At 36.6% G+C, this 12,383-nt stretch overlaps 1 protein-coding gene across 2 annotated transcripts in view; it reads left to right on the top strand.

The window, feature by feature from the left end:
• Nucleotides 1-9,598, top strand: part of FNDC1 (fibronectin type III domain containing 1) — a 541,793-nt gene extending 532,195 nt beyond the window's left edge. For both annotated transcript variants that reach the window (XM_044054699.1, XM_044054698.1), the window contains one exon: nt 8,019-9,598. In XM_044054699.1, coding sequence (XP_043910634.1) covers nt 8,019-8,134 — 116 coding nt within the window. In that variant the 3' untranslated portion in view covers nt 8,135-9,598. The remainder of the gene's footprint in view (nt 1-8,018) is intronic.
• Nucleotides 9,599-12,383: the final 2,785 nt, after the last annotated feature.

Raw genomic sequence — 12,383 nt, 5'->3', positions numbered from 1 at the left:
GCTGTTCAGCTTTAGTTATCCTTGCATCATTTCAACATACCTTTCCTGAAAAAGACAGCACAGTAATAACCATTTAGGAAATAACTCAAATAAGCCAGGGCCCAAGAAGCCATAGGTTTACAGATGGGCTGGGAGGCATTTTAGAGCATTTTCTCAACATTTTACTCCAATGGTGGCCTAAACAAAAATCATGAAAAAGAAAAGAACTTCAGTCTTATTTTTTTCTTTCATTGAAGACATATGCTGTGCCCAAGCTTAATGTTCAAAGCTGACAGAATAGTAGTTCACAAAAACTAACAACCCAGAAGTTGTGGGAATACATAGGTCTTATCTGGGAATACTGCCTGACTCCCTAACTCCCCACAAATGACAGTCACTGCCTATGTATCCCTTTGGTGTTAGACTGGGATGAAAGCAGAGGTTTGAATTGCCTTTGTCATATATTTCAAGTGACTGCTGATATACATACACATAGCATGTTTTCACCACTAACCCTCACAGGCAGCCACATGTATATGTGCCTGATATGTGATTGTGAGAAAGATTTCAGTAATATATTCTAATTTGTTGCTCCTAGACAGTACACCACTCCTACACAAGCTATAGTAACCTTCTTTGTACACCTCTGAGCTCTGTGAGAAACACTGCCCTCAGTTCACACACAAGCTATAATGACTTTGTGTGCGCACCTCTAAGGTTTGACTGTGATGAAAATTAAAATTGCAGTAACCATACAATCCCCACCCCCTTATAACCTGTAGCAGCTTTCTGTACACACACATTTGAGCAGAGCTGGTTTTGGAATGGGTGTGGTTGAAAACAGAGGCTATTATCCGCTTTATCCTAAAAGGGTCATATCTCAGCACCGTTCAGGTTAAACAGTGCATTCAGAAAAATTGATACATTTTTCTCCAACCAGCAACAGCTTTTGTGGAGGCCTCCACAGAGTCAAGGATGATTAAGGAAATCCCCATTATCCATTTAGACAGTCTGGTGAGTGAAGGCCACCAGAATCCAAGAATATCTAAGTGTCTGAATGTTCTGTGATATATTTTATGCCTTACGTTTGAAATATAATTACTTGTTAGGCACATTTTTTACTGATACACAGAAGAAAAATGTCTGTGTCCTGGCGTTATTGGGTGAACTGCACGCACACACGTGCACACACACACACACACACACACACACACACACACACACACACACACACACACACACACACACACACACACACACACACACACACACACACACACACACACACACACAAATGCATGCATAGGCATAAGCCATAGCACTTCTACTTTTGTACTTATTTCATCAAACAGCAGTACATTGTGCAACACTGGTACTGCTACATGAGATCAGTGAATGCTATTTAGCAGTCACCAAACAGCAGCAGGGATAAGTCACTTTTATTTACCTCATTGAGGAATAATGCATACCTAGCACTGTCTCTGATTTCAGAGATCGTTCCCTGATTTTGTTCATACATTTGATTTGTCCTTTGTAAAAAGTTTGATTTGCTGGTAAATCGTTCAGGATTACAGTCAATCAGTCCGGACATCTGAGTTTTATACTTATTGTCCAAAAATGCATGTTGATGCAAAAGATGTTATTCAAGTAACTTTTTAGGAGAAGTAGAGTAATATTTAAATGTATTCCTGATTCTAAGCCTTCATTCTATTATTTTTGGGATTACACTGAATTCTTAAGCAAAGAAATGGAGAGTTATATTATCTGGTGTTCTTGTATTATTACTAAACTACCTGAAAGAGAAAACTATCCCTGATGATCGGAAGCATTAGCTCTTCTTAAAATGCAAAGTTTGCACTGAGGTAAGTCACTCTGGGCTGCTGATGCCTCTAGTGCTTATATTGCTCATGTTCATTATCAGGTTCATCCTAACAGGGTTATAACACAGACTTGTTTATGTTAAAGAGCATAATTAGCAAATCAATACATTTTTTCTTCCTCATTTTTCCCCAGTCAGCAGTAGCTTTTGTGGGGCCAACACATAGTCAAGGATGATTAAGGGGGCCCCCTGCAGCCACGGGTTTTGCAAGGACATGATTAAGGGGGCCCCCTGCAGCCATGGGTTTTGCAGGGATCTAAATCTGGCTATGTAGTTAGTTTTAGTGGAGAAAATGTCCAACAACAGGGTTTAACTAAGCCAGGGGCACTATGTCAGTGGTAAAGTATTTAATGGAAATCTGATGCCTGTTACTTGACAAAACACTGTTACTACAACCAGAAATATCTTTGCATTTTAAAGGAGATATAAATAAGAGTTATTAATCTTCTGGTTTAAGTATACAAGACTGCTGTACTAGCTTTTGTTGGTTTTACATACATGTTACAAAATATCAGGATAACATAACTTGCTGTGGTTGGGGCCCCCAGGGAACAGGGGGCCCCCAGTCTGTGCTTCAGAACAGGGATTGACATGTGAAGAGAATGACTAGACAACCTGGACCACTGAACAGTAAAATGCTATAATGTCACTGAATTCAGGATAGGGATTGTGGATGGAGGAATCACAGGAGGGCAAACAGGTCAGGGACATGTACAGGGACCGTGTTTTGTGTGTGTGTTGTGTTTGTTTTTGTTTTGTGTACTTATGTGTGTGGAAGACTATTTGCAGCTTGTACTCCAAATGAAAACTCTTCACTACATTCAAATCAGGTAATTAAAAAACAAGCAACAATTACTCAGAACCACCATGATTCTAATAATTTATTATGATAACACAAAGTAGTTATATTTATACAAAGCTTGCAGATTTATTACCTCCTAAGAAAGGAAAAGTCATTGTTTCACTTTCAAAAGCTATTCTTCTATTTATTTACCTGCAAAGCCTATATATCCTGGAAACAAGCTCACTCACTGCAACCTTTGTAAATGTCTTACAGTTTAAAGTAGAACTAAAACTTCACTCCAGGCCAGTAACAGCTTCTGTCAAGCCCAAACCATCACTAATAGCTACTTTGTAGTACCTTTCATGTTCCTCATTTACTTCCCAGTTACAGGTTCAAAACTTATGAACACCCTCCTACCTCACATTAGAAATACTTCCTTCTCTACATCCTTCAGAAAGTTATTAAAAAATGCTGTTTTTTCATCCTTGGCAAGTATAACTACTTCTGTATTCCTCCAGTTATGCAGGAAGTTTATTACTCACCATATGCTACCTTTTAGCTCACCAGTAACTCTTGTTGTCTCATCACTGAGTGAACACTCAAACGAATGCAAAAAGAGCAAGCTTTTTAGACTGAATCTAAAAAGATTAAAAAGCAAAAAGTAAATATGGGGGGAGGTCCATGCAACCCCCACACTCCTAATTATACACCACCTCTGAGATTGTACAACAGTGGGATAAGGGAAAATTCACAGATGCTGCTATCGACAGCATATAAGCAATGATTGACAACAAGATCAAAGGTGGAAGTCTGTTCAAGTCCACAACTGAGATGGTCGGAACAGGATGAGCTAATACCTAACACAGCTCTCTGAGCACATCCAGAATAGTAGAAAGCAAACCAGTTAAGAATGGTGTCAGAGACACCATAAAAATAATGAAGTCATTACATCAGATGGAAGCTGTGGTCAACTATGTTAACTGACACGCAGAGATCAGGGAAATTCAGAAATGTATGAAAAACAATTATCTGTCTTCATGAGTTCATTATTCAGTAAGCTAATAATGGTTGGCCTATGGCTATGGAGAGTTCAAAATACAGATTGGAAAGGAATGTGAATTTTTAAATAAGGGTCATCTTTAGTACAAATATGTTTTCATTAAACTTGGCATACGTAACAGGTTTAAAATAACATGGCAATGTAAATATGTCGTGTGCATGTGTTTTACATAGCTTACTCCCAAAATGTCAATTCCTAATGGTTGATGATCTGAAAGAAGGACAATTGTAACTCACACTGCATTTTTAGATAAAAACAGTTTTATTTATCACAGTAGAATGCAACAAGGGCACTGTATTTAAAAAAAAATCAGTAACCAGTTTATGAAACCTTGGATGTCTGAGGCATTACCAGAGCTGCAAAGAAAAAGGCACAAAGCTGTTGTTGAACTGCAGCCATCCTCTCATTATTCACTTGGTAAACTGCGTACCATACAGAAGGTGCAGCAAATCAGATTTTATTCATATAATAATAAAGAGAAAATTAATGTTGTCTCTGTTTGTCTGTTACTTTTTTTTTTTTTTACTTGAAATATTTTTATTAAAGTTTTTGAAAAAAGCAAGATTAAAACATTGGCACACTTTCACATCTAGATCAAGAGAGGTCATTGTGCCCCTCTACTCATCACTCATCAGGCCCATAATTGAATACAGTGCCCCATTTGGGATGTACCTTACCCGACACCTGCAGTAACTGGAAAGACCCCAAAAATACCTCACCAAGAGGATCAAGGGACTCAAACAGATGCCCTACGCAGTTAGGCTAAAGAAACTCCAGCTCTACTCAGTTGCTTACCCCCTACTCAGAGGCGATCTGTGCCTGACTATAAAGCCATGTCCAAACCAGAATTAATGGACATGCTCCACCTCAGGAAATCCAAATCCCTTAGAGCTACACACTCCAGGGACTTAAACCTCAGCACAGAAATAAATAGGAAATGCTGGAGGGACAGATTCATATCCCAGAGGCTCCCCTCACTCTGGAACAAAATCCCAATCCATGTTATGCAGAGCCCCTCAATGACCCTCTTCAAGAGAAATCTTGACGAGTGGATGGGAGATCGTAGGTTTACCCCTGGGATCTCTTCTGTGTCCCTACTAGACAGAGGCACAGTAAACTAACCTTAAAAGGGCTATCTTCTGTCACCTACTATACAGAGGCACAGTCAACTAATCTAAAAGGGTGGTAAAAGCCAAACACACTCTGGCTAGGCTTATAAATGCCCTAGGGCAGATAGCTTAGTATCAACCTATGAACCTATATGTTTTTCATATATATATATATATATATATATATATATATATATATATATATATATATATATGTATATATATATATATATATATATATATATATATATATATATATGTGTGTGTGTGTGTGTGTGTGCGCGCCTGTGTGTGTGTGTGTGTGTGTGTTTGTGTGTGTGTGTGTGTGTGTGTGTGTGTATGATGAATCTAGTTATAAAGAACAAATAAAAATGTAACTACTGTTACTTTCCCGTGTTGTATTCCATTACATGTTTTTGTGAATAGATATATTCAATTTATTTATATCATCATACCTCTAGCCGTAACTACTACGTACTTATCATGTAGAGTAATAATTATTTACTTTTTACATAAAATAAGAACTGTATTCAGTGGAAGTCTACAACTGTAAGTGTTGAGTTGTCATCTAACCACCAGTTTGCTGTATATGTTGGTCTACCAATTCAAGAACCATGTAGATATATCCTTAACGTTTAACATGAGGGTGAGCACTGGGGGGTGGGGGCTTTCATTTGAGTCTTACCTACTAGGCTTAGTACAATGCCTATTACAGCATGTTCTGAATTAAAAATAAGATATGTTGTAATTCACAGCATATGACAAAAAGGTCCGTGGGGTGTAGAAAAATTAATTCAGGCAATGTGGTCTGCTCAGAGAATTAATTCAGTGCCCGTTCAACCCAGATGACAGAACAACCTTTTAACACAATGGTCTGTGGTGAGAGGGGTTGCATTGAGACCTGCTCAGTAGACTGCTTGTAAGATAATATCAGTATTTGATCTTCTATAACACCAAAATCTTGGCTGCAAAGGCATTAAGAGTTTTGAAGTTTGTAGCCAGAAATTTATTGCCTTCAGTTACAGAGTGCATACTTGAATGTACTTATACATGTACAACCTAGGTTGCCTTTTACAATGACATAATTATTGTTTACATCTGAATTAAAATGTTATTGTAAATGAGAAGATATTACTGCAACCTCTGTTTTACAGTATCAGACATGGAATGGCCCCTAGAATGTGCAACAATAACTGTACCTTATATTGAGACATATGTTTCACCTATGGTATACCTTAACTCACTAAAGCCTAAATTGCTTTTTTTTAATAACTCATTGCCCTTCCCAATACTGCCTATTATTAGCTGGTAAGTCATTTAGTTAAAGAAGCCAGGCCCAACAAATCCTGGATTCCATATGGTGGTATGGGTGTGACCTTTTAGGCTTTTTTAGGTTAAGGTATTAACTAAATGACTTACCAGCTAATAATAGGCAGTATTGGGAAGGGCAATGAGTTATTAACAAAATGCCACTAATTGTTCTAGAATGTCCTACACTAGAGAAATGAATCTTTGTTCCCCATTTATTAGTCATATTTTCATATTTATGTTCTATGCTTTCAAACTGAGGGACCTACATTTTATTGAGGTACATGGTGTGAAACACTAATGTGGGGGACAGGGCAAGTCACTGAAAATGCTCGTTTATATCACACTATACTGAAAATGTTGCTAGTTGTTTGTCTGTAACTAAGAAAATAAGCAATATTTGCATATGTACTCAATACTTCTAAAACTAAGTGACTTACGAACTATTGCATAACATTTGGTGAAACCTTAGATGTTGTTGAAGAAAACTGTGTTTGATATTTGAACTGTAAGTTGCACATCTTGAGAGATATCCAGTGTTAAGAAACACAATTAATGGGTACACGTAGTCTCAGAGCAAAAACATGGGTTTGTCCACAATGTAAACAATTATTCCACAGTTCATTTAGCTCCAAAAGCACTGAAATAAACTGAAATCATACCAATACTAGCTGATTGCAAAATACATGTGGAGTTTACTGAAAAAAAAAAACACCACAGTACCAACTGGTTAAGCACTTTCGCCCCCCATACCTTGGGACTTAGCTTGCACAACTCATCTCAGAAATTGTGATCCTTCTGTCTGCTATAACCACATCTTTCCACTTACCAATGAGGAGAGTCCACAGATTTAGTTTGATGTGATCTTTGCTGAGCAACCTTGTGAAACCCTTATACAAAACTTATATACCTGCATTATATAATCACATATATATATCACATCTCAGTGCGGTTATTGGGTAAGTTTTAAGCTAGCTGCCCTTTTGGGCCATTTTAAGCTTAGGCACTTTTTTCTCAAAAGTGAGAAAGTGAAGTAAATACCTTAATCAGTATGCTAGCTCCATTAGATTATCCCAAATAGACTGTATCATGTAATATTTTCAATGTGGACACTCTGACAGGCTGCAAGTTTGTAAGCAACTAAAAACACACTATGCATAAGTGGGGTCAAAAGAAAAATGTCTGTTGTTTTACAGTTAATTTATTTTGTCAAAATTATGTAATAATACCAACATACTGCATACAATCAGTTCAGAAAGATCACATAGTAATTTAAAAATCAAGATAAAATGGGATACGGATAAACTTCAGCCTTGCAAAAAATGGACTCAAGTCTCTGTTTTCCAAAGGTTGTCAATTTGAAGAAATAGTGACAGCCAAATACAGTTAGCATTAGAGACTGACACAGATGGTGTATTAGGCACACTATCTGCTCCACTGTCTTTTTATCTTGTTTACTCTTTCTTACTTGTCTACTGTTGTAAGCTCATAATCATTTGTAACTTTACCCTATTTCCATTTTGAAGTTTTGGCTGTGCTTTCTTAAGAGCAATCTTCAAAGATTATGAACTGCCTGAAGCCAGTATAACAACAGATGCGAACATCTAGACAAGAGTGGTTAATCTTTATAAAATAATGTATATGTCTTTAGTATACAAAATACCGTTGATGTTCTTTCTTTCTTCCTTTCTTTTTTCTTGCAATGCAAGTACATTTTACAATTTGTATTGCAGTCCTGTCTTAATGGTAATATTAATGTTTATGTACACTTTGGGATACTGGCCATTTTGGGTAAGTATCATTTTATAAAGTTAAGGTATGAATAAACAGAAAAGAATGTTGATTGCACTGTCTGAAATGTTAGAATTAATTCAGATTCTGTCTATGTTTTTCTACTAGGCTACTATCGACATTACCGCCAGGAGCCAATTAACTTTGGTTACATAGGACGTGGAACGCCCAATTATTATGTGGGGTGGTATGAATGTGGAGTGCCGATTCCTGGAAACTGGTAACTTTGGGAGAATTTCACCTGCAAAGCACAGACGTACTGTAAAGACACTCTTCTGGATTGTGACTGTATATAATTAAAACTGAAACAGAATCTTTCTTTACTGAAAACAGCTGGTGCTCAAAATGTACTACTATTACTAATAATAGATTATGATAAAATTTGTTCTTCAGGGTAATTAAAAGTATTACTTTTCCGGGGGGAAACAGAATGCAACATATTATTGTGTGTTACTACACTCAAGCTCTGTTGTCAAGTACAAATTAACACAGCATAAATACGGCAAAATGTTATATTCATTACACTGCCAGTGTGAAGCTGACAGTGAGGAAAAAAAGAAAATAATAAATAAAAAACGATTGCTCAAAATGTTGCAGAAGCAGGCCTTAGATAGCTTAGATGACCAGTTTCCACTTACGCAGCAATATGGAACCATTTGAACTGTTCTTATTTCCACAACATCATGCATTCTTTAAAAGGGGAATAACTTATGCAAAAAAAGAGTTTGCTATGGCAAGTGGTAAGTGAAGATAACATTGTGCAAACTGTGCTGTTCTATATATAGTTATCTGCATTATTATTTTGACTTTAGTAGAGTATAAAATTTGTCTTTTGCAACATATAATTTTTAACATGTGCAGTTATCTTGTATAACTATTTCACTTATTAAGCTTATAATATATATAGTAAATTGTATAGAAAGTGTTTTTTTTTCAGTAAATCTGTGTGTTAAGAATGTTATGATCTTTGGATTTAATCATTAAAAGATGAGTGGTCACTTGGGAAGTACTGCAATTCAAAGGAAGCCAAAGCACCTGGTCATATAACTACAGTGGGGATCCAGGGACGTCTACCAATGCTATCTGGTTTAATCTAATGTCTAAAGATTGCATGGTAGCTGATCCATCAGCTTAAAGTGGTCTGCAAGGAGCCATCCTTTATTCATATTAAACAGCACTGACAGAAACTTTGCACTAGATTTGCTATTTAAACTGTTAGTTTGCTGTGTGTTCTAATATTCACACTTTTTAACTGCAGCTCTAGTAAAAGAGCAATTAAACCAAAACTCTGTTACAATGTAAATGCTTACTGCAACAAGGGTGGGTAAGAGCCCCTTATTTTTCTAATATGAGTCCACATAAGGAGCTGGTTCTCCAGTATAAAGAAACAAACCAGAAGAGGAGCACAGACACCACAGGGGTCCCTGTTCAGCCTTTTGCCTGCACATATGTATGTGTTATTTATTTCTATAGCAGCCCCTTGCCTACTTGTTACAGTTATCCTGTAAAGGAAAAATGTAAAAAGGTAAGCAAAATAAATTAGAAAAATATAGTTGGACTTCAATTACTGGCCATATTATTTGCATTTTCTTTCACTTGTCTTCATAGCCCACAAGTAGGAATGTATCATATCCACAGCATTCTTAAGGTCTGTAAATGAGAAACATTAAAAAACTCTTGGAGAAAAATATGGTGTATGTGTCAGTATATGTCTGTTTTACTTAGAATGATTTTGTCTTTTAGACTGTAAACTTCTTCCATTGGATCATGTTAGTTTATACCCTGCCAAGTTTTTAGCAGAGTTTGATATTCTGGCTTGCCAAACAGTTCTTATTTCAGAATCCAGCAAAGCAGATGTTTTTAGTTTCACTAAAGTCATAGCCAGATTGTAATGAGTGTACAGGAAACAAATTTAAGTGTGAAATCTGCAGTCAACATAGATAAGGAAATGTAATTTCAGATGGATAACTTCCAATGAAAGTTTATTTAAAACAATTACAAAGACAAAATACAAATAACATAATCCTAATTACATTGTTTATTTCAGATGTGGCATTGCACAGGCTGATTTATGCAGATCTGATCATGTCTTATTCTAACCTCTGCAGTACAATTAATTTCATCCAAGAATGCAATAATTCATTTTACAACCTGCAGAATGAAAGCCATACTTCTCTTAAGGAGCAAATAATTAAATGTCCATGATGCAGTTAGTGGTATTGTTTCAGCAGCTTAGTTTAGAGAGTTGCAAAATAATTCTTTAACTGGTGGAAGGGTGGCTATGATCCGTAGATTCCATTTTTCTAGTGTTTTCTTCTCCTGTATCTAGAGCCTGACCTTATGCTTGTTAAACAAAAAGTATGGAGAAAATTATAGTATTTTCTCACGATCATTAGAACTAGGTTAATGTATTCTTTTGTATATTTTTGAGAAATTATAAAGTATCCTTTCAGAAATTGCTAAACTGCATTTCAGTTACCACCAACAAAGTCTGTCAGGTTAACAAATTAATATTATAAACAATACAACTTAATGACTGGGGTGCATGTTGAGGATGTAAAGCATTTTGAGGGGACTGCACTTCCCAAGCACCTTGATTATTACTGTGCATGATATGATTCTGATGACTGAAGCTTAACTTGCTTGAGGATTTATTCTACTACCAAATGAGAACCACTAGAAGGGTGCTTCTCACTACCAACTGTGAACTTTTCTGCATGGGAATTTAGGGCACAAAACACAAAGGAGATTAATGCTGAAAGGCAGCCAAACACCTCAAAGGTCACTGTGGAGGATGCTAGATTACTGAAGAAAAGTAGTCAAGCACCTTGCAAGTATACCCATAATTTCATAGTCCTACGATACAACAGAGACTCCTGTAAGGCACACATTATACTTAACCACTGCATTTGTTCCTGGACTCTCATCACTAATCTGCCAAGCCTCCCCTGTACACCAAACTCCAACAGAAGAGTGGACATGGTAAACAACACAATGTGCACAAAGAAATGTTTGGAAGACACAGAAGTGCTTACTAGAAAGAGGGTTCCACTACATCTGGTGCTGAGAGTTCATGCCTCCCACCCACCAAACCATAAACCTTCCTGAAGCTACATGGCTTTATGTGAACACATCAACATGAACACATAAGCCTGCACTCCTCACACTGTGGTGAATAAATAATTAATAAATATCATAATTCCTTACTACATAAACATAGCTTTATTCAGCCATAACAGCATACCATATGCCATAACTCAATTTACTGGGCATTACTGACAAATACCATCAACAATAGTGCCAATCTCTTTTACCTCACATGACAGTGCTGCACTGGTTACCTCACATTCCAATTTTCATTTCTCAACTGCCACTACATCACTAATTTGTCATCCCCAGACTAAAATCAAAGTAACTCCCTTGACATTTGTAAAACTTTTCTGCAGATTACCACAAGAATAGCAGTGAAGTGTTTGCCTACCTGGCATTTTAACTCATTAACTGCTCTGTAATACAAAACTGCATTCTTAAACACTGTCAAACATCAGTCATCATCTTTCTGAATAAAGGATAGACATTGGCAGATCTGTTTAATTTCTAAATGATTAGGTTTCCCATCTCAAAAATGTTGTAGTACCACATACTCACACAATTCACTGAATACCTTTTTGTATCTCATCTCTATCACTCAACATGGCTTTGCGTAACTTGTGGTACATATACAGCCCTAATGGCTTTTACTAAGTAAACATAGGATATACTTCATTATCACAATGGTAGAATTTCTCTTTGTAGGCTTACTGGACTCTTGATACAGTTTCAAATCTTTTGTTGGTGTAGGTATGATGCTAAAAGTTTCTAGATGATTCCATGTCACTTAATTAGTCATACACAGATTGTACATTTGCTGGAAGCACTTTCCCACACTGAACTAGTAAATATTATAGTGCAGCAATGCTGTACCTTAAGCCCTTTCTATTCATCATCTTGATACATTTCATATACAACATCCAAACACACTCAACTAATAACAATACATGGATTACTTACACTTATGTGCTCAGATAAAGTATTGCTAAAAATCAAGTCCCATCTGTAGATTTCATTTAATGACATTTGAGGATGATTATCAAGTCTTTCCTTGGAGCAGGTAGAACAAAGACTGCTGTTAATAGATAACACACCTAGTCCAGGATTTGTTGGAAACTTTTGAAGTCTGCCTGCCCCTGTTATTTATGTTGTGGTACCAGACATCATTAAACTGCTTGAGGTTTCTTTCTCCAAATCATCTGATATTTGGCCAACATATAATTAAAACAGCACTGTCCTAGGCCCTTACTTGTTTAGATTGTATCTTTCGGATCTAACTTTTTCATCTGAGGTGTTCTACAGTCTATGTGCAGATGACCTGAAATTGGGTAAACTGATTGCATGGGTTACAGATAAGGCATGTTTGCAAAATAACTTGACTAA

This window comes from Protopterus annectens, chromosome 13.part0 (assembly GCF_019279795.1).
Source record: "Protopterus annectens isolate FY-2018-M chromosome 13.part0, PAN1.0, whole genome shotgun sequence".
In the NCBI taxonomy this organism is placed as follows: Eukaryota; Metazoa; Chordata; order Ceratodontiformes; family Protopteridae; genus Protopterus; species Protopterus annectens.
Note: the sequence above shows the minus strand (reverse complement) of the source record. Positions and strands in the feature narration are given on the sequence as shown.